At 39.2% G+C, this 25796-nt stretch overlaps 4 protein-coding genes, 1 non-coding gene and 1 pseudogene across 5 annotated transcripts; 2 read left to right on the top strand and 4 right to left on the bottom strand.

The window, feature by feature from the left end:
- Positions 1 to 1790: 1790 nt before the first annotated feature.
- Positions 1791 to 5924, bottom strand: LOC104734131 (F-box/LRR-repeat protein 3). The gene is made up of 8 exons (XM_087481439.1): positions 4905 to 5924; positions 4382 to 4507; positions 3866 to 3970; positions 3327 to 3723; positions 3115 to 3244; positions 2744 to 3038; positions 2398 to 2649; positions 1791 to 2214 (listed from the first exon to the last, which is right to left on the bottom strand). Exons 1-8 carry the CDS (start codon positions 5538 to 5540, stop codon positions 2161 to 2163), a joined length of 1995 nt encoding a protein of 664 aa, XP_087337565.1. The 5' UTR covers positions 5541 to 5924; the 3' UTR covers positions 1791 to 2160.
- Positions 5925 to 6556: 632 nt separating this feature from the next.
- Positions 6557 to 7489, bottom strand: LOC147929071 (uncharacterized). Its single transcript, XM_087482332.1, has one exon. The coding sequence runs from the start codon at positions 7487 to 7489 to the stop codon at positions 6557 to 6559; it is 933 nt and encodes a 310-aa protein (XP_087338458.1).
- Positions 7490 to 7791: 302 nt separating this feature from the next.
- Positions 7792 to 8220, bottom strand: LOC147929070 (uncharacterized). The gene has a single exon (XM_087482331.1). The coding sequence runs from the start codon at positions 8218 to 8220 to the stop codon at positions 7792 to 7794; it is 429 nt and encodes a 142-aa protein (XP_087338457.1).
- Positions 8221 to 9792: 1572 nt separating this feature from the next.
- On the top strand, positions 9793 to 9910 carry LOC147929069 (5S ribosomal RNA; annotated as a pseudogene).
- Positions 9911 to 9921: 11 nt separating this feature from the next.
- On the top strand, positions 9922 to 10044 carry LOC147929068 (U6atac minor spliceosomal RNA). The gene has a single exon (XR_015579092.1). It is a non-coding gene; the product is annotated as a U6atac minor spliceosomal RNA (small nuclear RNA).
- A 1889-nt stretch (positions 10045 to 11933) lies between these two features.
- LOC147929067 (protein SCAR4-like) lies at positions 11934 to 17032 on the bottom strand. Its single transcript, XM_087481992.1, has 9 exons — positions 16634 to 17032; positions 15949 to 16112; positions 15706 to 15829; positions 15474 to 15585; positions 15314 to 15375; positions 12704 to 15200; positions 12523 to 12609; positions 12331 to 12444; positions 11934 to 12230 (listed from the first exon to the last, which is right to left on the bottom strand). The coding sequence occupies exons 1-9, from the start codon at positions 16795 to 16797 to the stop codon at positions 12180 to 12182; spliced, it is 3375 nt and encodes a 1124-aa protein (XP_087338118.1). The 5' UTR covers positions 16798 to 17032; the 3' UTR covers positions 11934 to 12179.
- Between the last annotated feature and the right edge of the window lie 8764 nt (positions 17033 to 25796).

Below are 25796 nucleotides of genomic sequence, written 5' to 3'. Positions count from 1 at the left end.
CGAGCAGAGGTGTGATTAGCTCCGACTAGGGTTGGGAATAGACTATAAAAATTGCAGATCGAAAAACTAGTTGGAGGAGGATAACGGCAAAAGAAGCGCATACTTCGCCGGATGTTTTAAGGAAACTATTAAGGGGCGAATAGAGACGGTTTGAGTTTTTTTTCCGGTGACTGACCTATACGGCCAAGGAGGAAGAAAGAGAGAGAGACATATAGGGAGAATCTGGACTCAGAGAAGCAAACAATAGAGAGAGATGGGAGAGAAGACGAAGAAGAAAAAAAAAGAAAAAAAAAAAGCGTTTCTTTCTCTCTAAACGCGGTTGGTTCCTTACAGCGGAAAAGAAGATGTGTGTTTTAAGGACATGTTTTTATTGTTTATTTTCGGAATTGCCACGCTGACTTATTTAATCCCTAAACTAATCATTAGCAATTAATTTAATGGAGGAGGTGTACTATCGTAATTTCGAGTTTTTAGTGTTTCTTTTGACTCTCATTACTATTTTATTTGTTCCATCCTTTCCTTTCATCATTAATTGTCTGATTTCTTTAACCTAGAGAAATCTAAAGTTTAAGTTTGGTGGATCCAATGTAACTAATGCAATAAATCAAACTTGTATACTGAATTTAGACGTAATATTAAATCTTGTTGTTATGAGTCATGATGACTGATGAACTAACTAACTTAACAACTCTGATCATCATTTAGTGTATGAATGGTAGCGCCCCCATTAGTCATACTACATTGCTGTTATAACTAGTTTATATACTCTACTAGTATTATTTTCATTTTTTGTAGTACAGTACTAGTATATAAACGCTATGATTTTATATATGTGATGAGTCCTGTGGTTGACCGTATATGGGGGATCAGTCTTTCTCGTTAAATCTCTCTTGCACTTGACATTATTACATTTCTCTCTCAATGGTGAGAATAAGCCTTTGGAAAAAAGAAGGGTGCAAAAACACATGTAGCCATAGTATTATGATTATATTGGTTTTGAGTCATAATGGAGAGAAGGTGATATATTCGACTTAAATAATATCTTTTCGGATGCATTTAATTACTCACTCCGTTTCAAAATATAAGATGTTTTAGATAAGTTTTTTGTTTCATAATATATGATGTTTTCAAGTTTCTATACAACTTTTAGTTTAGTTTAATATTTTCTATTATGTAGTATTGTTTCTGATTGGTTAAACTTGTTAAAAGTAAAAACTTCTTAATCTGCGTGCTTTAGTTAAAACATTCTATATTTTGAAACAGAGAGAGTATAAAATTAATGGATCCTCTGTTTTAATTATGGGCGGTTCCATAATGCCTAATCAGGCCAAATTTAAAAAAAAAAATTGGTAAAAGGGGAAAAAAAAAAGAAGCATGTTGATTAGGGAAGTAATCATTTGGTTTATTATTTTATTTTATGATGCAAACAAATTTTGATCTCAATCATTTGCCGGTGATACTTCTTGGACTACATGTGTTTGTTCTATACACAAAAACAAAATCAGTTTTTTAATAAAAGAAAAAAGGGTAACTATGAAGAAGAGGGCACTTTGGGTGTTAGAAAAAAAAAAAAAGTCTTGAGCGCATCGAACGGAGCACTAGCCGTTATTGCAATGAAGAAGGGTTGTTTGAGCTGTCACACCGAGTCGCTTTTTTTGTTTGTTCTTGGTTGTGAACAGGTGGTGAGAGCCTGGAGTGGACCAGTGCGCACGGTCCCACTGAGTCACGGTCTTTATCGCATAACGCGAATTTTCTGACGTGGAAAAGCAGGCCCTCCCGAGGCAAGTTGATGAGGCATTAAATTACATACTCATATTGATTACACACACACATTCACAAGTCGCAAGTCGCATCCAAAAAAAAAAAATAGAAAAAAAAAACGAAGGGAGGAAAAAGTCAAAAAGGAACAGAGGCATCCCTTGTGCTCTGTTACGTCCGCTAATTTAGGCACCCAGAAAAAAAAAAAAAAAAAAAAAACAAAAACAAAATTACAACGGTATCATCACCATGTGGAAGTACTGTATCTATAATGCAAGGTTGGGGTGGGGTACACGCGCCGTCAACACAAAAGCCAAAAATGTTCCACCTATTATACGTTCCCAACATGGGCCTGTCTGTCTCCCATAGGAACCCTCTTCTCCATTCAGCATGTTTCTCGCTTTAAGGCACAACATCTTCCAGCTGTAACTTCCAGTACTTAGGATCCAACTCAGCCTGCTCCCACATCATTACATTTATACAAAAAATCCCAGATTGTCAGACTCGATCGGTCCTAGTTTTTTCTTTAAAATTTGTTAATCATAACAAAAGCTAACTACTTTTGCAGCTATTTAGTGTTGAGATATAACTACTACTGTATATTATTCACAGCTTAAGAAGAAGAGTTAAATAAAATACCTGAAGTGTATTGTCTTTCCAGAGGAAAGCACAACCACGAGCTTCCAAGTGGTGGATTAGAGACAGAGGAAGGAATGTTCTTAGGGAAGCATGGAGTTTCGCTTTCCTTAATCCTCCACACCCCAGCAAGGCTGCTGTTATTCCACTCGGGCTTAAACCACTCGAGTTCACTACCGCTATGTTCTGTAAACACCCAATGTTGGCTAGGGAGATAAGTCCCACGTCTGTCACCGCCGTGTCCGACACGTTTATCTGCAACATGTTTCCGCAGTGTCAGAGATCATCGATTCAACGGTCTATTCTACTGTTTCAGCTGTAAATTAAGGATTCAACAGCGGTTTATTACCTGTTTGAGATTCTGCGAGAAGTGAGCGAGAGCTAGCAACCCAGAATCATTGATTGATGGGCACTTCTTCAAGTCGAGCTTGGCAAGTCGCTTGCACCGAACAGCAATGGCCGCAAGTCCTTGGGACGTGATGTTAGGACATCCCCGACCCTCGAATGTTTGTAACAACGTGCATTTGGACAATGAAACCAGGGACTTGTCTGTGATGTCTTGGCAGTATGATATGTTAATTGTTTCGAGATGAATGCAGCCTTGGGCGATCGAGGAGATGCCTATGTCTGTTATTCCCACCGACCTGAAGTAGATGGGACTAGATTGAGATTTTTGATCTTATTTTGACCCACTACTGAATAAGTTTCTAGGCGACAAACCTGTAAAGATCGAGTTCACGGAGATTTGAGCAGCACGTCCCAACATATGAGAGCCCTTTGTCTGTTATGTTAAGACAAATTCCAAGCTTTAACGAGGTAAGACTAAGACAACTAGATATGGATTTCAGTCCTGCATCAGAGGAAAGTCAAACGCGGTAAGGTAAAATCCAGAGATCATAAATCAAAGAATTAATCAGAAGAAAAGAAAGAACCTTCATCATCAATCTCGTTGTCAGTTAAGTCAAGCTCTTCAAGTAGCCGACACTTCTGTCCGATCAACCAAAAGGCCTCTCTGGAAACAAGAGAACAAGACTCCATCTTCAAAGAGACAAGTACGGGACATGAATTGGCGATTTGGGTGATTGAAACTCCACTTAGTTTCCGGCAACATGTGATGTCAAGTTTTCTGAGGTCTTTCAGTTTCATTACTAGAGAAGAGAGACCTTCATCAGTTACGGTCACACATTTGCTTAGGCTAACCTCCTTCAGGGAACTGCACAAAGTGCCTATCGCTTTCAAACCGTCAGATGTAACAGAACAACCATCCAACCTGATTGACTGTAATGCTGAAACCTTCTTTAAGCTACTTGCAAAATCCAATGAAATCACCTAAATCAGTAAACAGACCTCATATAAGAAGGCATCATAGACTCAACTGGAACATACTAATCAATGCTTTGATACAGGCCATAACAAACAAAGGAAGCAACGTAAGTATGTTCAGGTGATAATGAGTAAACTAAGAACTTACAGAAGAACAGTGTGCTAGATCAAGTGTCTGAAGACATCCTGCCCCGCTTAAAAGTGAGGTTAAACCTCTGTGAGTTAAATTCTGGCAGCTCGATGCATTAAGCTTCTGCAGAACACAGGTTTTTGGTAAGTAAAATCTCAAATGTCTATGTTTAAGATGGATGTTAAAATGATCAACTCCAGTCATCAGACTTTCAATGATAAAATAACTCTGGGAGTCAAAGCAAATATGAAACAGGATATAACCTGTTTATAGCGTTTAATATATTTCCAAGTGATATTACAAAGAAAGAGACGTCGAAAGTGTCCACCAAACCTGTTAATACATTCTCTTTAAAAAAAATAGTTAAAAGGTTTCCAGAGCAAGCAGGAGGAAACGTACAGAGAATACAAAATTTTCTATTCTAAAACTATCAACTAAAAAGTGATCATTTGGATACATTCAAGACAATTCCAATCCTATGATGATGTGATAATGTATAAAGTAAAAGAAGAAATCTTGGGAGGAGAGGGTTACCTTCAATGACTTGGAATCATGTGTGAGTGATTTAAGACTGTCATCATCAACTCCAAAGCATCCTTCTATAAGAAGTTCTTCAAGGTGTTGAAGTTTCAGAATATCATGCAAACACTTGCCTGTGATCTGTCGAAATATGATGATGAAACAAAGGAATCACAAATGTTAACTAGTATCCAAGGTCAAATAGGTTTGCGTTATCCAGTGTTCTTCTTTCAATATCAAAAATCCAAATATATATATATATATATATATATATATATATGACACTTGATTATGGGTCTGATATATATATGTTCAAAGACCAAAATTAAATAAACCTATGTATATAAAATCAAATCTATCCGAGTGACGACGACGATAACAAATTGCAGGTGACAGAAATAGAAAAAATCGAATCCCTAATTTAGAAACAGTGACTACTACTATATATAATTCAAAAGACTTATTACCATATATTACTATTATTATGAATCGGAAACTGAAAGAGAGAGAGAGAGAGAGGGGAAGAGAGGTTACATACAGGCAAGTAGGAGAGGTCTAAGGAGCGAATGTCACAGCATTTGACGGCAAGCAAAGCGACGCCTAAATCTCCGACGCCAACACACCATTTCAAGCTGACCGTACTGAGCCTCTTGCATCCAACAGCTATACATCCGATTCCCATGTCCGTCAGCATCTTGCATCTGCCAAGCTTGAGCCTCTGGAGACTCCTGGCCTCCGCCAACACCGCGGCGTCCGCGTCCCTCATCTCGGTGGCGTTGGACAGGTCAATCTCCACGAGATTGGCACATTTGACGGCCAGCCGAAGGAGACCCGCGGCGGAGAAGGAGGCGGAGCGGGATAGGTCGAGGGAATGGAGAGTAGGGCCGGAGAGGCAGCCGACGACGCTGAGGGAGTAGTCAGTGACGCGAGGGCAGAAGGTGAGATCGAGATCGGAGGTATTGCGGTAACGGGACAAGATTCGAGGGAGGTAGTCGGAACGGAGAGGTTTGAGGGATCTGCGGTGCTTGGCCTCGACTTGGTAGAAGAATTTACAAGTGAGGGAGAAGGATTTGAGATCGGAAGGGTTTGGAGAGATGAGGTCGAGGATGATGAACACCAGCTCCTCCGAGAGAAGATCGAAAGGCTTCATCTGCTGATGCTTTACCTTCTTCATCCTTTTTTTTCTTTCTTTTTTTTTTTTTTTTTTTTTGGGAGAAATCAAAATTTCTGAAGGATTTGGAAAAACCCCCAACCCACAAAAACAACAGATTAAAGAAAACAAACAGTTTCTTTTTCTGTGGGAGATAGACAGAAAAACCCGAGTAATAATAATAGTAATAATTATACTTTTGAGATAGAGAGAGAGCCTTGACGGAGAAGGATTTTACGAAGATTACTTATTTGCCCTTCCTGTTCAACCTCTTATTTATTTACACTCATATATACTCATTACTCAATGATTTAACAAAATAAAACATACAGAACGTTTGAACTTTTTTTGTCTTTTTTTTTTTTTTTGGCATGCAATGAAACATTTGATTGTGGAAAAAAGATAACAAAACATCCAACAGCTTCTTTTTCTCAACTAACTTTAACGACCAGCTTCTTTGTATGTAGTAATAAAAAAATAAAAAAATAAAAAATTGGAAGAAGGGGAGGGTAAATGTGTAATTGTGGAAAAAGATAAAATAAATAAATAAGATTAGAGAGAGAACCGTACGGGAAAGGACGGAGAGGGGTAAAAAGGTAAAAAAGGAAAAAGGGGGAAGGAGAAGTCGCAATCAACAAGTTAGGCCATTGGGTAAGTAAGTGTGTGTATATATGGTGGAGTAAGCATGCGAGGAAGGACAGATTCGAGTGCGGACTGTACGAGACCCAGATACTTCCCTCCTCTTATCATCTCTTTCTTTCTTTTTTATTTTTATTTTACTATATAATTTCACTTTTTATATTTTAAATCCCTTCTCCAATCCCTTGAATTAATTTACTTATTTCCCAACACCATCTCAGAAAGAGTATATATTTTTGTTGCATTTATATTATTCACAAAAAAAACACATCTATATATTTTAATATTTATACTTATATATATATAACGTTAAAAAATATATTTTTTTGGTAAAAGGTTAAATTTTATACTAATTTTCAGTTTTATCAGTACAAAAACATAATAAAAAACAACAGCTGCAGCTAAAAAGAAAAATTAATACAATCAAAGTAGGTAGCCAAAAGGGAGAAGGAGGAGTCGGTTGCCCCTCGAAGAGAAAGAAGGCGGTCTATGATGGTACGATCCACCGTAGCTTGAAGCACCGTTGCAGGAGTCGAGACATCAGTAAAGACTCTAGCATTGCGCTCACGCCAAATTAGGTAGCAAGTTACTTGCAGAGCTAGCTTGACGATGGTTGCAGCTTTCGACTGGGGTGGTTGCCGCGTTTGGAGAATCCAGGTAGAGATTTCGTTAAAACCCAAAGGTGGAGATGCGAAGATTCGAGAAACAAAAGCTTCCCAAATCTGTACAGAGTAGCTATAAGCGAAGAAGAGATGATCATGGCTCTCAATCCCAGTAGAACATAGCACACATGATGGTGAGACATTCATACCCCAGTTCCGCAGTCTGTCTTTAGTGGGGAGGCGTTCCTTGTAGACTAGCCACATGATGAAGGAGTATCTCGGTACTGCTTCCTTAAACCAAACTGTTTTGCACCAAGGTACCGTGGCAGAGTGAGTTCTCAGTTTCTCCCAAGTTTCTTTGGAAGAGAAAGTCTGTCCAAAAACACTTGAAGCCTTTCTCCAGAGATAGCGGTCGGGGCCTTTGTCATCGTTTGGTGGAGAGATTGCGGTGAGGGTAGCCATGAATTGCTGCTGGGTTTCTGATCTGGCTGCAGGCATCCACCATTCTCCATTATGCACAACGTCTATAACTGAAGCATTTTTCCTTAATCTCAGGTGTCGTTGGCCATTTCCTTCAATGTAGTCGACTAGGGGACCCAAATCACACCAGTGATCATACCAAAAAGAAGCAGTTCTGCCATTTCCAACCTCGCAGCACATGAAATCCTTTAGGAGAGGTTTTAGTTGTATCATGCATCTCACAGTTCTCGAAAGTCTTGGAGTGTCATTCATAATCCAAAAACTCTTCCTGTGAAACACATTTCCTTTCAACCAGGCAACTCAGAGAGATCCCAAATTAGCAAAAAAATTCCAAATCAACTTCAACTGGAATACAACCTGAAAATCCTAGAGATGTCGAATACCAACACCCCCTTCCGCTTTCGGCTTACAAACATCCTTCCAGGCAACTCTAACACCTTGTGCAGAGTCCGTTTTGTTCTTCTAGAGAAATGCAGTGCACATGGAATCAACCTTCTCGTAAAATCTTTTAGGCAAGTTGAACACTGAGCTCCAGAAGTTAACCATCCCATAAACTACTGAGGAAATCTTGCGAAGGATAAGGACTTAGCAGTCCAATTATGAAGCTTCTCACTGATCCTCTCCAAGAAAGGCTGCAGCGTTGCATAGGATATCCTTGCGGGATTAAGAGGCAGTCCTAGATATCTGTTTGGAAAGGATCCAACTCGTATTCTAGTGAGAGCACTTAGAACATCAACCTCTACCTCCGCATAACCCCCAAAGAATATTTCCGACTTTGCTCGGTTCATATCCAGTCCGCTTATCCTCTTAAACTGGCGCATAACTTCTCCAACACCAGTTAACGAAAGTCTCGCTCCATCAGTAAACACCAACAGATCATCCGCAAAGAGTAGATGGATCACCTGAGGAGAGGAACAGTAGGGATGAAGCCGGATCCCACCATTCGAAACTGCCCCTTCAAGAAGCTTCGAGAGGACCTCCATGACTATGATAATGAGGTATGGGGAGATAGAATCCCCTTGTCGAAGACCTTTTCTCCATTAATAGAGATCGAGAACCTTGGAGATGTAATACATTCCTTAACCCATGCGTAGAGGAGAGGTGGGAAGTTCTGAGCTTCAAGAATTTTGAGCACAAGTCCCAGCACACTGTATCAAAGGCTTTGCGGATGTTAACCTTCACCATGCAACTTTTCGGGCAGCTGGCTTTTTGGTAGTCCTTGCTCAGTTCGAAAGCAAGAAGAACATTCTCCCCTAAGCTCCGTCCTTTGAGGAAAGCCGACTGATTTGGATTTATGCACTCGAGCAGTATAGGCTTCATTCGGTTAGCGATGATCTTAAAAATAATCTTATACAACAGGTTGCAACAACTTATAGGCCTATAGTCACTGAGCTTACAAGCTTCGGGGATTTTGGGAATGAGAGCTATTATAGTGCAGTTAAGGTCCTTTAGGAGCCGTCCGTTGCGGAAGAACTCCTGAACAGCTGAGATCACCATGTTACCCACCACATTCCAAGAGGCTCGAAAAAACTCCACTGAGAAGCCATCCGGACCTGGGCTCTTATTTAAAGGCATTGAGAAGACCACTGCCGTAATTTCCTCTGACGTAACACCACACTGAAGCTCTTGAGATTGAGCCTCAGAGCATCGGAAGGGGAGAAGGTCCCTTAACTCTTCTACTGTGATTGGAGAGCAAGGGAGATCAGTGCTGCCAAGGATACCTTCAAAGTAGTTTGCTGCATAGGTTTTGATCTCTAATATTTCTACAATCTTCCTATTATCCTGGTCACACAAGAATTGGATGTGATTCCTGGCAGTTCTTTGGGATAAAGTTTTGTGGAAGAAAGTAGTGTTCTTGTCTCCTAGATTGAGCCACAGGATTCGGGAATTTTGGCGATAAAACTTCTCTTCTGCAGATATAAGTGTTTGCCATAGAGTCCTTGCTTCATGCTCTGCCCGAACTGCCTGTAGGTCTGGAGAAGTGAGAAGTAGCATCTGCAGGTCTGCCCGAACTGCATGTAGCTCTGGTTCATTTGGAGTAGCCTGAGCACGGTCCTCAGGAGAAGGGACATTTGTGGTCCTCACTGAAGGGTCGGAGGGAGGACCTACAACAACCTCAAAATGCACATTATTGGATGGCGAGAGGCGGGTCTCGGGAGGAGGGGAGGCATTCGCACAAGTCTCGAGGACTACACCCTTCTGCACAGTTAGATCCAGATCTGGAGATGAGACGGCCGCCGGGGGCAGAGAGGAAGAAAACACATGAGTGCTTCCAACCGCAGGAATGAGATCCTGAGTAGCCGCACTAGCTGACTCTGCGACGTCACCATCACCACGTGATTTAACTGCCTTTCCTACCACAGCGGAGATCCTAGCGAATTGAGACGTGCCTGGAATCGAGGGAACAGAGCGCTGGGAACCTTTCTTCTTCTTCTTAGCCATCGGAAAATTCTCATTTACCGGCGTGAGGCTGGCAAACGGCGGCGATTAGGGTTACAAAAGCTAATCGCCTTTTTAGTAGCTCTAAAATTTTACCCAGATCGCCTTTTTTTTTTGGATGCGATCATACCAGTACTAATGCATCGAATCCCATCAGAACTCCACAGTTAAGCGTGCTTGGGCGAGAGTAGTAGTAGGATGGGTGACTCCCGGGAAGTCCTCATGTTGCATCCCTCCCTCTTTCTATGTTCGTAGAAAGGAGAGATAGTTGACATCTCCTCTGACAGAGACGGGATTTGACATTTGAGCCTTTAAACACATCTGGTTAAGGCTCTCCACCCTCGCGGTGGATCTAACCCAATTTTTTAAAAAAATATATAGTTTTGACAAGCCCACCAAGAAAGTATTCCATAGATAATTTTTTTTTTTTTTAATTCTTTTAAGTTGTCCTCAAAATGTGTATCTATTCTTGTCTCCTCCAATTTGAAAACTAGTGATTCTCCGTTAACACTAAAGATATTCGATATCTCAAGTTGTTTTCTATCACATCCTTATTATAATTTTGTGACTTCCAAATAAAAACCCCTACCATAATAAGTGCGCTTTTCTTCTGTCCCGTCCCCGACCTAATATTTGGCTTATGATGTATAAATAGGATTTGCAAAATAACTAAAAAAAAAAGTCAATTTAAACTTTAATTATTCATTCTATGGGACAAGTTGACAAATAAGTATTATATGGGACAACAAGTGCGCACCAAAGACAAACACAGTCACCATTGTAAACTGCGAAATAATACTCACTCCGTATATAATATACTATATTGTTTCAAACTCCAAGGTGTGACCGTACTTATAACCAAACTATTTTAGGTAATATACTACTACTGTACAGTAGTTTTTGATACGTGTACACACAGTGACACTTGCCTATAAATATTTTTTTCGCTCCACAATATTAGTCTTATACGTGTAATCATCAAATAAGTTGACAGAGTTATTATATTGCTACTTGCTGACGACACATCGCCATTCACCAAGTCAGACGACTCTTCCATTTTGTGATTTTTTTCTTTCAAATTATTATTATTGTTTCGTGTATAGTCATTAAAATTCATATGTAAATATATCTTCTATCAACATATGTCATCAGAAATGTGCCTCCTCTGTTTTGAAACAGACGTATGTAAGAGGAAACCTGACCTATCTTATCACACGGCGACTAAAACAATAACTAGAGAGATGCCAAAAGAAACGAAAGAGGGCAGAAGAAGGTGTGGAACTATATATATATATATATATATACCAAAATTGGCACAAAGACAAAAAAATAAAGTCGAGATTTTCACGAAGAAGGATACCACCATCAATTAATGAACGATATAGTAAACAATAACAATGATTCTTTAACCAAGAAATAAAATAAAAAATATAAGCAATAACCATGAATTTCTTTCACCAATATAACCTATACTTAATTAGATATATACTGTGAAATAATTGAAATAAAGAGTATAAAATACCGATTAGGGGCGGTGGGTTTTGGACGACTCGGGACTGCACCTATTTTAGGAAATGACTAAACTAACCTTGTCAGACATAATCAAGTAGTCCAATCCGGTTAGAAAATATGGATATATATTCGCGTACGTACACAGTTCGAGATCGTCGTAGTAAGACACGTGTGAACGAATGACACCGTTATAAGGCAAAGACAAGTACAGAAGTCACGACTCTCGGAGGCGTGACTCATGACCGGTTCAACTTTGTTAGGCCGGATATCGTACGGAATATTCCTGGGATCGTGTACCGTACCACTTCCGTCAAATTGTACCTTTAGAAAAATCAACCCTCACAATCTGACTTTTCTGAATCAACCTCTTACACTTGACTTCAACATCTCAGTTATCATCACTACTCATTTTCTTTTTTTCTTTTTCCCAACTTGGATAGTTCAAGTTCAAGCTGATTCATACAATGATTTAATATACCATTCGACTAACAATTTCTAGCGTCAAGTAGGATACGACTTCACAACTAATCATACTTGTTATTTTTGGGCATATAGTTGAAAATATTCAAGGTTGAACTGGCCATGTATCTCAATGTAAAACACAAACGTATTAGAATTATTTTCAGTATTTCTCAACGAGTCTACGTGAAAGATCAAACATACAAAAAAAAACATAAGATTTCATTTTCATACTTTCTTTTTTTTGTATTATAATAACTGGTATAAAACATTCTCAACGTCGACGTTATCAAAAAACTCTTTAGTTTATTAATGTTGTATTCCTTAACATCAACTGAATTATTCCTTTAAAAAAAAAAAAAAAATTGGGTGGTGTACTACACATAGATGGCAAAAAGACAGTGTGACTTATAAATGTGTAGAAGAGAGCAATTAACGAGGAAACATTACGGGAGACAAATGTGAGAACAAAAAAATGCTAACAATTCTTCTATACAGAGCGTGTGTATCTCTCTGTCTGTCATCTATAGATTCATTCACTCCAGCTATCTGAATCATGCTCGTCGTCACTTCCCGCCATTGCCTATATATATATATATATATATATATTTAAGAATAACCTTTTTCTCAATAGTGCTCAAAATTAAACCAACAAGGAGAACGAAAGAGAAAGAGAGAGAGACCTGGCGAAGAGTATTGGCTTTCTCTAGAATCGCAGCGACCTTCAAGTTGGTTTTTGGAACAGCTACTTGAAAATTTGGTCTCACCGAGGCATCCGCTGGTCTCAGGTTGAACGACTGCTATTGTATTTTTATTATTAGTCGGTGGCTTTACATACATCATAGGAAAATATATATGAATTAATATGAGTTGACCTTGCTCCTTATGATCTGCAATAGTGAATCATTCTCGTCCGCTCTGACTCCAACTTGTGTCCTGTTCTGTTCAGATACTTTCCTCAACTGTACAATTGAGTTGAATGATCAGCGTGAGAGAATGAGCCTATTTTAGTACTATTAACCGTAGACTAGTAATTTATTATTTTAAAGTAATTACCATGCTTCTGTCAATGCCAATAACAAGCGAGTCATGTGAACGATCAACCTGAGGTTCCTCTTCTAACTTTGCAGGGTGAGGATTGCTATGCTCTCTTAAGTTCTGACTAAACCATTCGAGTGCCATTGCTTCAGCTCTCCAGTCAGCTTCTAATGATACTTCCTCTGCAAGTGGTGACTCCATTTTTTTATTCAAACACTTCAGTGTACTTTCATCGTTATGCATATAGGTGTCGCTTGTTCCACTGACTGCTGAAGGAGACTGTTCCTCAGCTGCTTTAGATGGTTCATTCAGAGTAGTTTCTACACAAGTTGACACGCCTTCCACTCTAGAATCTTCTCTATATACATGAGAATTGTGGTTTTCACCATCTGTAGTCGACGCTTCTGATAGATACTGTGCCTCGGTCGCTTGAACTGATCCGTTCTGTGTGTTTTCATCCCTATGAATGTAGAAACTATTGTTTCCACTACCTGCAAGTGATGGCATTTCGGTTGATTCAACCAGCTTCCCTATCCACCATTGTGTCGGAGGAAGAGGCGGAAGCGGAGGTGTTATCTCTGGATCTGCCTGCGGTGTTTCATCGAAGGTCATGGAAAAGGGAAGCATGGATTCAGGGGACACGTCCAAGCAATCTTCTCCATCAGTCAGATCCATGGAAAGAACAGACTCAGAGATATGATCATTTAATGATGTGAAAGTTTCCAGGTTTGGTGCATGAAGAGCTTCTATTTCTGCTATGCTTGAAGGGAAAAGCGTTTCGTTGTAAGTTAATGCTTCCTCTGAAGTTGAAACCTGAACACCAACAGGTCCACTTTGTGTAGGAAGAGACTCGACTGATGCTGTTATTGGATTTGCTGACCCGGTTTCTGATGGACTCTCTTCCCCTTGGTTCTGTGTCTGTAAGCAATACTCAGGTGAAAGACATTCTTCAGTACCTAAAAGATTCTCCTGTGGTTCACTAATAGTTTCCAAGTCTATTTCGGGCATGGTATCGGCCTTATTATTCAGGCCAGTATGGTTATCGTGATCGACATCACCTGCAAAACAAGTACCAAGTCTTGGCGTATCAGGAATTGGTTCTTCAGGCGCACTACTATCATCATCTGCAACTATAGACATGGTTTGTGGATCCTCCTGTCCAGAATGCGAAGATATCTCAGCCAGATCAGGATTGGCCAATACGTCTTCACGAGAAGATGAGACTGAGAGGTTACTGCATCCTGTGTGAAGTTCTCTTGGAGTATGTGACATCAGAGTTCCATTTTCTGAACTGATTTCAGAAGTTGAAATATGTTTAAACTGTTTAGGATTCGTGGAAGATATGTCTTGGGAGTTGGTTTTATTTTCCAAGTCGTCAAGTGTGATAATATACGGATTTGGAAGAATAAAATCGGACTCCAATGCTGATGGTGTTTCTTTTAAACTGCTTTTGCTATCTGGAATCGAATGACCAGCTTCAGAAGATATGTCCTCGGGTTCCAAAGGCTCTACCTCTTGATTGGTCATAGATGAGAACTGGTCTTCAACTAAAGCACTTAAAGATATCTCAGAACCAGTGTCCACACTGAAAACATGTTGAGAATGATCAACATTGGTCCCACCCTCGAACGCGTCGTATGACACTTGTGTAAGCTTTAACAGATGCTCTGGATGAGTTTCAGGGGAAATATTAAGCATCGGATCTCTTCCGTCTTCAAATACTTCGCAAGCTTCAGATGATTTCAACCCCATATTATCAGCATTTGCTATATTAGACTGAAGCTCCAAACGACTTCCAGAATCTTCGGCAAGATTTGCAGGATTCTCATAACAAGACAAACTGAAAGATGTTTGTTCAGCTTCATATGGCTTACCTTCAAGAGAAGATCTCTCGAAATCAGTGCACAAAAGACTAGAAGATTCTCCTTCCTTTGGTGAGTGGTGCAACAGAGTTTGAGTCACCTCTGCATTAGTACAGATCTGCGTCTGACCAAATCCAGGAAATCCAAGGTCACAGCTAGCCATGTCATCACTGTCTGCTTCCTTTGCTTCTGACTCCATGGAAACAGGTGTATCTGTTTCATTGTTCGCCTTGCAAAACGAATTCACAGAAGAGCTTCTTTCTAAACAAATATCTGGTCCTCCCTTTATGCTCGGTAAAGACTTCTCATTAACCGGAATTTCAAGTCTTTCATCATCAGCAATAGATTCAGTCTCCATCTCATTGTATTTGCTAGTGTCTCCACTGTTTGGATAAACTAGGGAAGGTGTTTGTAACTCTTCTCGTACGCTGCATACTGTAACTTCAGTTTCGATTGCCGGAGATGACTGATCCAGAGTCCCATGAACTCTTTCACAATACGGCGACGAATTCTTGAGGAATTTCTCCATGTAACTTGTCCCGGAGCTTGCGTTAAATGGCGGTCCATTCAACTGCCTCCTCTTCAGCCTCACATGGAATTCAGGATTTTCCTGTTCGTTCTCAACATGCTCCAAAAAGAATAGCTGATGCAACCTGTACAATCCAAAGAGTAGGTCGTGCCACCAAATCAAAGTGCCGATCATAAAGAAGTTAAGACATAGGAATTAGGACAGAAACAGAAGTAGATATAGAGCATGAGTGCTCACTTGGCATGTGATGTCCGTGAATCCCCAGATGCCTCTTTACCAGTTGTGTGAGATCCTTTCTTCTGTGAGTTGAGAAAATATTTGATCATAAGTAATACCAAAAAATATGCACTTCAGATGCAGAGTGGGGCAGCATAGTAAAACCAGCATACATGAATACCTTTGATTTACGTGGTCTCTCATCTTTGATGAGTTTTGATGGAGTAGACGACTTCAACAAAGATGGATCAGAGTAACGCTTCAAGCATGACCCGGACCCAGCAACATCAAACCTGGAAAAACAGTAGAAAAGAAAAACTGTGAAGGGATTGGATTATTATATATATATATATTTTTTTTTTTTTTTTTTTTTTTTGTGATGAAAATATCCAAGATGTACTGAAAATTTATACTTGTCGAGAAGAAAGAGCTGCGGAGGAGCACGGGATTCCTCGTATGAATCAATAATACAATGAGGCAAGTTGCGTGGGGAAATGAGGTCTTGTTTTGGTAGAAGATTAGAATGCCATTCCAAGCCTGAGATAAATGGATGAATTGTCAGTGTTTGGGATCTAAAATAACATCGAAAATGCTTAAGTATATATTGTAAAAAAAAAAAAAAAAAAAAAATCAAAGAGGAGGGTAAAAGAAGAGGCCTGGATCATAATAGAAAGTCGTATGATCGGTTTGAGAGAGAAGGGGAATCTCAAAAGAAGGAAACTGAGTTTCAAGGTGTTGGAGACGGAAAGCCAAGCCATGGCCTCTTGCTGCAGTAGTCATCATTTCTTCATGAAGGCAATGGAATACCTCAGCAGCAAACCTTAACAAGTAGAAAGATTAGAAAGAAATTTAAAAAAAAAAAAAAAAAAAAAAAAAAACATAGATGGATGGATGGATGAGATAACCAAAAAGAAGAAAGATTTATCTGCATTCAGCCTAAAAGAAACACCGAATTGGAAAATAAAAAAATTCCACAATCTAACTCCTTCATCAAATCAATCATCACAAACGAACAAAAACAGAGACTTGTTTTCTGTTCACTACACTAATAGACGATCTGAGGTTCATCGCTCTCACGGTTCGTATTCCTACTGAAAATCAGAATCAAACGAGCTTTAATTTTACCCTTTTGTTCCACACGAGATTTCTGTTCTCGTTGAGCTCATCTTGAACCTCAGATCGTCTATTATACACTTGGGGAATTCTCAACCGATACATACATACGGGGGGGGGGGGGGGGGGGTATTGTATTGTGGAGCCACACACAATTCAAGCAATAAAAAAAAAAAAAAAAAAAAAGAGAGAGAGAAGGTCGAGACTCAAGAGAGAGATGAGGCATACTCGGCGAGGTCGCCAAGCTGGCGCAAAACGCCAACGAGTCCAGCCATGGATGCAGCTTCGAGAAAAGCTTCAGGATCATCATCCTTGTGGGCGGAGGAGGATTGGTAGAGATCCTTATCAGCCAAGCCGTACTCGTTCCGTATCTGGTATCTCGTCAATGTCATTTGTGCCGGATGAAATTAATCCGGATTCTTCTCTATCGTTTTGAGTGAGTTTCTTAAGAGAGAGAGCTTCAGAAGAAGAAGAAACAAAAATTCTTTTCTTTTTTTTTTTTTAACTCTGCTCTGCACAACGAACGAACGAACGAACGAACTGCCAAAACGCCTCAGCCTCAGTGGGAACAAGAAACCAAAAAGGAAAAAAGGTTTTATTTTTTATTTTATGTTTGGTACCGAGCGAGATTGTAGGTTTAAAGATATTATTAGATAAAAAACCGGCTTAAAACATAAAAAAAAGTAGTTAGTTAAAAACCGTTGATTACATGTACCATGCATCCTCCGCTACCGGTTCAACCGATACCAACCGTTAATTATTTATTATGAATCCAACCATCATACACCATGTCTTTTCATGTTATTAAGGCTGTATTATACAAACTCTATCTTCAGTTTACATACACAGTATTATATCTTGCTTACGATTTCAGAAAGAAAAAAAAAAACGAAGAATGAATCTTGTATAAAATATGCTTTTTGATTGGTAATTAATTATATATCTTATCATCTTGTATATTTGCCAAAAAAAAAAAAAAAAAATTCATCTTGTATAAACCATAAATTTTGACGTTCGGTCCTGCTGTGTATCATGAGATGATTTCCTTGTATATCTCTTATCTTATCCAATCTTATTAGAAAGAAAGGACAAACTTTGCTTAGAATCTTTCATTCAGATTTAGAACAAAAATTAACACATCTGCTTGCTGTTAATTATTACTACAATTATAATTGTACGACTTATTGTCTTCGAGTTGTTGTGGTTGAGTCATCAGTTATTGAACCTGCTTTTGATCGTTACAGCCACCTTCATCCACATATGTTTCTTTTTTTTAATTACAAATATTTTACTATTGATCACGAATAGTGATCGAACAGTGCTAATTATTTTAATGTTCTTGATTAGCAGGACTGCGGCAATTACTATTGCATGTCTTTTCCTTTTCCTTTTTCTTTTTTTTTATATAAACAAATTATCTGACCGTGTTAACTAGGAGATATTTCGGTAAATCATTACTATAACTGTATAACATTTTGGCAAGGAATTTAAATAATAAAAAGTAAAAATAAAATAAAAATCAGTACACCAATCTTGTTTGAAAATATATCAAAAAAATTTAGGCATACGTACAAAGGTTTAGAAAAAAAATGCTTGCAGCTGAGGTGCACTGCCTCCAAAGTTATATTTCCTTTCTTTTCCTAATTTTGTTAGAATTACAAAATCGCTAATATGGGGGTAATTTCTATTTATTCTTCTTTTTTTTTGGTCAACAATTTCTATTTATTCTTAAAAGATCTTTTGTTTTATTTTAAATTTTAATTATTTGGTACTGCAGTTGAAAAGCATCACGAAAAATAGTATCACGTAGGCTTCCAAGGAAAGACTATATGATTACTCCTACCCTATTTAAGGCATCATGGTTTGGTAGATGGTATTGAGCATAATTCGTCGTGAAATGAATGTGTCGTTGTAAAGTCAATTCGTGAAATGTGTCCAACACAAATGGTCTAGTTGACAAGTTATTCTAAATGGTTGGGCTTATTTGACTTATCTAAGTCCAACAAACGAGACCCAAACTGTTTGTAAGCAAGCCCATTCATTTAGAGTGTTCGATATTTAAAATGCTAAAAATCCGCCGTAATAGGGTAACGCAGGAACGCGGCGTATTAAGTTCGAGGAAAAGGTCGTTTTTGAGGAGGATGGAAACAGGTCACCAAACACTACGCTTATGTTTGGTTTGGTACCTGCCCCTTATACATTGGTCGATCGAGCGAATCACTTTTACTGACCCTATCGTCGACCCATGTACTGGATAAATTTATACGTATTTGATGTGGGTGGAATCATACGAGCAAACATTTTTTTAGTAGTTAAGAAACTCTAACTAAAAATTCGAGATATTTTCCCTTAATTTGGGATTTCTAAACTTAAACCATTTGTTTATAATAAATTGCACACTATTTATATGAATATGATGATGATGATGATTTTGATAGCATCGTTTTCTATATATATTTTTGAGTTTCTGTAGAGATTTGTTGGTACAAGCTAAAGAACGGAGGAGAGGAAGTCGACTGGCCCCCAAGGCAGTCTCGGACACCCAATTAATAACTAACAGTCTAACACATTCGACGACAAGGTACATTTTACCTGCAGCACGTCGCCATTAAATTCCAACTACATATTGTATATGGATGTGTCTTTGTATCATTTTATTTGATACTTCATAACTTTGCTACGTGCAATGTATTTGTGGCCCCCAACTCACGTTACTTTCTCTCATTCGTTTAAACTATACTAGTAGTTAAGTCCAATGGTTATTGATTACAAACTTGTGCACTGTTAACTCGGAAATTCAATCCAAATCTTAAAATTTCAAAAAAAAAAAAAAACTCGTGCACAGTAGTTATGGCTAACCCTAATTTATCAGTACTACGCTTGTTGCGTTTTATGTTTGTGTCTGTTTTTGTGTTAACACGTAATGTTATGATGCTCTTTTTTCTTCTTTCAAATTAACCCATAACTTTTACTATTAAACCAGAACTCGTGGTTTGGCTACAACGAAGCAATGCAAGAAACTGATGGAGTATAGAAACGTGAAAAGACAACATATTTGGGGTCAGACTCAGAACAGTACAAATTAATTATTATAGGTTTTTAAGAGAATGTCCAAATCCCGACAGTGTGCACGAGGGGTTTAGTTGGATCCAGCTTGGCCTCTTTATTGCTCATTTAATGATACGTGGACTACACATTTCCTCCATTTATAATGTATTACTACTGTTATACAATATTGAAATATCATCATTCTTTTATAACACTACAATGAGCTTCAGTCGTGATTAAAAAAAAATACTACAAGCTTAAGTCATCTTGCAAAGTTTCGTAACCCCTGAAAATATTAGGATAGGACTTAATATTTTGGGGATTATGTCAAATATATGATTTGTGTTTATCTTTACTAGATTATAGGATCCTCAATTGTGTATAAATACTTGTACAATCGTATGATCAATATAACACAGAGCATTATTCAGTATTTCATGGTATTAGAACCTACACTGACCCATTAATTAGTCCAGCCCGGATAGAGGCCCGATCACCCCATTAATTGATGGCCCAAAGGAAGGCCCAATTCCATCGAGATAGCTAAATAAAGAGCATTATCTCGAGGGGGCGTGATGGATTCTGTCGAGATTAATGGCTAGAAGAGCCATCATCTCGAGGGGGCGTGTGGAGAAAAGATCCCACATCTGATAGATGAGAAATGCTGAATAATGCTCTGTGTTATATTGATCATACGATTGTACAAGTATTTATACACAATTGAGGATCCTATAATCTAGTAAAGATAAACACAAATCATATATTTGACATAATCCCCAAAATATTGAGTCCTATCCTAATACTCCCCCTCAAGATGATGCGTGTAAGTCTTGAACGCCCATCTTGCCAAGTAGATAACGGAACGTACGATGCGGTAACGCCTTAGTTAGAATGTCAGCCAACTGGTCTTTAGTCCGAACATGAGGTGTAACAAGTGTACCATCCATGACCGCATCCCTAACAAAATGACAATCCACCTCGATGTGCTTTGTACGTTCGTGAAAAACCGGATTCGCGGCAATGTGAATCGCAGCCTTACTATCACAATGCATATACATCGGAGCCGTCTGTGCAATGCCAATGGTTTGAAGTAATTCCCGGATCCACTTCAACTCACTAAGAGTCATGGCCATTGCCCTATACTCTGCCTCTGCTGACGAATGTGAAACAACCTTCTGCTTCTTTGTCTTCCATGAGACAATTGTGTTTCCAAGCATGACAATGTAGCCGGTAAGAGACCTACGGGTCAAAGGACACTTTGCATAATCTGAATCACTAAAAGCAGTAATCCGAAGATCACTCTGAGACCGTAACAAAATCCCTTGACCAGGCGCCCCTTTCAGATATCGAACCAACCGTAGAGCCGCCACCCAATGCCTCTGTCGTGGAGCTTTCAAGAACTGTGCTAAGATATGAACAGCATAACTGATCTCAGGTCGAGTAACAGCCAAATAAACCAGGCGTCCAACCAAACGACGATATCGTGATGGCGTGGTGAAGAAAGGACCAGCATCACTAGCCAAATTATGATTTTCTTCCATAGGTGTAGGTTCTGGTGCAGCACCAAGAAGACCACACTCCTCAATAATGTCAAGTGAATACTTTCGCTGGGACAAGTAGATACCTTCCTTGCCACGGGAAACTTCAATGCCAAGAAAATAACGTAAAACACCCAAATCTTTCATCTTAAAACACCTACTCAAGTAAGACTTGAAAGTAGAAATAAGCAGAGGGTTATCACCTCCGACAACCAAATCGTCAACATACACTAAGATAAACAGTGTAGTACCACCACGGAGAAGTGTGAACAGAGAATAGTCTTTGTGATTCTGTTTAAAACCAAAATCAAGTAAAGCTTTAGACAGCTTGGAGAACCAACATCGCGGCGATTGACAAAGACCGTATATAGATTTCTTGAGCCGACACACACTGTTAGGATTCGCATGAGACACTCCTGGTGGCAGGGTCATGTAGACCTCGTCGTCCAAATCGCCATGTAAGAAGTCATTTTGGACGTCCATTTGATATAACTCCCAGTTCTTTGCAGCTGCAACCTCAAGAACAATGCGAACTGTTGTCATCTTAACCACCGGAGCAAAGGTTTCTTTGTAATCCACTCCTTCCTTTTGTCGATTGCCGAGAGCCACAAGCCTAGCTTTGTACCGCTCGATTGTGCCATCAGACTGAAACTTGATCTTAAACACCCATTTGCATCCAATGACTTGTTTATCTGGAGGACGATCAGTGACATCCCAAGTGTCTGCATCTTCCAGAGCACCAACCTCAGTTTTAACAGCTCCACGCCATACTTCATGTTTAACAGCCTCCTGAAATGACTTAGGCTCGAGATTTGCAGTAATAGATGCACCAAAAGCCCGAAGCAATGGAGATAAACGATGACAGGAAAAATAGTCAGTCAAAGGATACGGACAAGTACCTGAAGAAGACTCTGATGGAGATGGTGTCGAAGAAGGAAGCGTGACGTGAGGGTTATCATTAACTACTTGAGCCGCATATGTGATGTATGGTTCTAACAAAACGGATCTCTTCTTTATTCTTTTCCCAACACCAAGAGATTCTGCATTATCAACAACCGGAACAGAGTCACTTGGAGAGTCAACCACCATGGGAGAAGGAATATGCTCAACCGCGACAGAAACAGGTTGTGCTCCCCCTGAAACTTGACTATCTCCCCCTGAAGCAGGAGAATGAATAGAATCATAAACTGCCGGATGTTGTGAGGATGATTGATCAGGCAGCACATCATGACGAACAACAATAGGAGCAACAACATAAGGATAAATATCCTCATGAAAAACAACATCGCGGGAAACAAACATCTTCTCTGTTTGCAGATCACACACAAGCCAACCCTTCTTGCCCATCGGATAGCCCAGAAAAACACACTTGGTACTACGAGGATCAAACTTATCCTTTGACCTATCAATCTTGCGAGCATAACAGAGTGTGCCAAAAACACGAAGATTATGATAGTCCGGGGGCGAGCCGTATAAGAGTTCATATGGTGTCTTATTATCGAGGAGAAGAGATGGTGTACGGTTAATCAAGTAAGTGGCTGTCAAGATACTCTCTCCCCAAAACTTCTTTGGTAAATTGCCTTGAAACAAAAGGGCACGAGCCACATTTAGTATGTGGCGATGCTTGCGTTCCACACGCCCATTTTGTTGAGGTGTTTCCACACAGGACGTTTGATGAATAATGCCTTTATCAGCAAAGAACTTGCGCAAGCATAAAAACTCGCCACCATTGTCACTTTGGACAATCTTAACTTGTTTGTTGAATTGTCGTTCAGTAAACATGCAAAATGTTTTCAAAGCATCCGATGCTTCTTTCTTTTCCAAGAGTAAGATTGCCCAAACCGCTCTTGAACAATCATCAACAATCGTAAGAAAATAACGTGCTCCACACGTTGATGGTTCCCGATATGGTCCCCATATATCGCAATGAATTAAAGAGAAATAGTCAACTGCTTTATTGATGCTTGAAGAAAACACGTCTCGAGTTTGTTTAGCTCGTAGACAAACACCGCAAGATTGTTCAAAAGACCCTACACTACTAGGAAAACCTCCAATAGATCCTAAAACAGAAAGCACTCTAGATGACGGATGTCCCATACGATGATGCCATAAGTCCCGAGTCTGCAACTTTCCCATATGCCCAGCATGAACCGCAACAGCACCCTCGTAATGATAAACCCCGTCACGCTCCTTCCCAGCTCCAATCAAAGTCTTCGAATAGAGGTCCTGTATCACAGAAAACTGTTTAGTGAAGAGTACAAAACCAGCAACATCACGAAGCAATTGAGCAACTGAAATAAGTGTGATTGATAAACACGGGGCAAAGAAAACGTTGGACAAAACAAGTCGACCACCAAGATTAAAACTGCCATGTTTTGTTGCCTAGGTGATCTGTCCATTAGGCAAAGCAATGGGACAAGGAGCAATAGTAGTAACCGCAGTGAGTAAGTGTAAATCCCCAGTCATATGATGAGAGGCACCCGAATCAATGATTATATCATGGCGTCTTTCTTTTCCAAAAAGAAGAAGTTTTTCTGTCTTACCTGATGACTTTGCATTAGCAGAGGAACCCTGTTTCTTCACAAACTGTTCCAAAGTAGCCCATTGATCTGTTGTGAAATTTGGTATGCCTGAGGAGTCCACCGATGAAGCGGAATCACCAAGTTGAGCATGAGAAGCACGAAAACCAGAACCACGACCTCCACGACCGCGACCTTGGTTCGAAAATCCTCCTCTACCACGACCAAAACCTCCACAATTACTTGCATCGTGTCCTGGTTTGCCACAATGTGAACAAACCGTCGATGGCTTAGCAAAACGAGAAGCAGACGCCTGAGCAGAGGAAATGGAAGTGTTCTGTTGTGAGGCAGTCGTCGTTGTTGTGGCAGAGAAACCGACTACGGGAGTCCGATCATCAGTTGTACGCATGGCATTGATGTGTCTTTCTTCTTGAATAACCTGAGAATAAACAGTCTCAAGGTTCAACTCTGTTTGTCGACTCAACAAATTTGATCTTGTCGTTCCAAACCGAGAGTTGTCGAGTCCCATGAGAAACTGATGCACCCGTATCTTCTCTCGCATCTTCTCATACTTCAACATCGAATCACAGTTTGCAGTTTTGCAACAACATGTGAAACCGTTCTCAAAATTTGCCAGATCATCCCACATGATCCGCAGTTTGCTAAAATAAACTTCCACCTCATCACCGTTCTGTTTGCACGCAGCAATGTCAGAATGAAGCTGATGAATTCTCGTGTCGTCACTGACAGAGAATCATCTTTGTAGGCTTGCCCACATCGTGTTGGCGTTATCAACCAACGAGATAGATTGTCGCAACTTTGGTTCAACGCTACTATATATCCATCCAATGATCATAGCGTTAACCATGTCCCACTTTTCTTCCTCATCTGGATTATTCGTCGGTCGCGGAAGGGTTCCATTAACAAAACCCAGTTTCCGCTTGGTACGAAGAGAATTCAACATCAACTTCGACCATCGTTCGTAATTGGCTCCATTCAATAAGATTGGAGTCTGCACCTGTCCCGTACTATCCGCTGGATGAAGAAAGTACGGAGACATGAGAACAGCAGAGACGGTTTTGGGATCAGTCGTAGGACCAGAAGAAGCAGATTCGACTTCACTCATTGTTTGAAAAGAAAAAAAAACAAGAGTTACAAAGAAATTTTAAAGGTCCAGATCGTGCTCTGATACCATGAAATGCTGAATAATGCTCTTTGTTATATTGATCATAGGATTGTACAAGTATTTATACACAATTGAAGATCCTATAATCTAGCAAAGATAAACACAAATAATATATTTGACATAATCCCCAAAATATTGAGTCCTATCCTAATAGAAAATGCGACTCTTCAGTTTTCACAATCAAATCCCACAAGGCAGAAACAAGACACTACTATATTGTTTTATACTTAGTGTATTATGAAAAGAAAGTTACTTTTTCAAAAAAAAAAAAAAAAAAGTTATATCACTAAGAAACTACTAAATATTTGTATAAATTAAGAAAATTCTTGTTTTTTTTTTCTAAGACCAAAAAGGTTATATATCACTAAACCGACTAAAACGTTATTCTTTCATTTTATATTGGCTGGCTCACTTATAACAATAGTTGGACGAATCTAGTGGGAAGATTGAGACATATTCTGATTGTTCACTAGAGACAAAATTAATTATAAATTTATAATAGATGTGTATGCACTATGCAGTATGCATCTGGTTCAGGTTCCAACTATGAACTATCTTAAGCAAACTTAGTTACTAGTAATTAACTTAATTACCTGGAGAACGACATAATTAAAACTTTCCAAGCGAGTTTGGTTTTGTTAGACGGTTGGTTTATATCGATCAACTACTACTTTTTTTTTGCGACGAGTTAGCGGGTGAAATAAAAAGGTTATGTTAAAAAAATACTTTTAAGAGGTTCCCGTACTTCCCCTCAAACCACCGTCTCTCAAATCTCCGAACTCTAGATTTACCAAAAAGCTTTTACCAGTAAAACCATCGACGCTTGTAATTTAAAAAAAAAAAAAATAGAACCATACTCAGAAATAAAACATTCAGAAATATTTGAAAACTACGGCTACTAAATCGAATACTGGGTTAGTTCAGATTACAACCCATAGCAACGTATAATGGTATTTCGTGATCAACAACCATCAAACCATATGTAGGATCATATTTGATATCAAACGATGAATGCGAGCATCAAATTTATTAGAAGTAATTTCAGGGGATTACAAACCAAACAATATGATGTAATCTTAGAGGATTAGTCAGAAAACAAC

This window comes from Camelina sativa, chromosome 13 (assembly GCF_030686135.1).
Source record: "Camelina sativa cultivar CO46 ecotype springtype chromosome 13, ASM3068613v1".
Lineage (NCBI taxonomy): Eukaryota > Viridiplantae > Streptophyta > Magnoliopsida > Brassicales > Brassicaceae > Camelina > Camelina sativa.
Note: the sequence above shows the minus strand (reverse complement) of the source record. Positions and strands in the feature narration are given on the sequence as shown.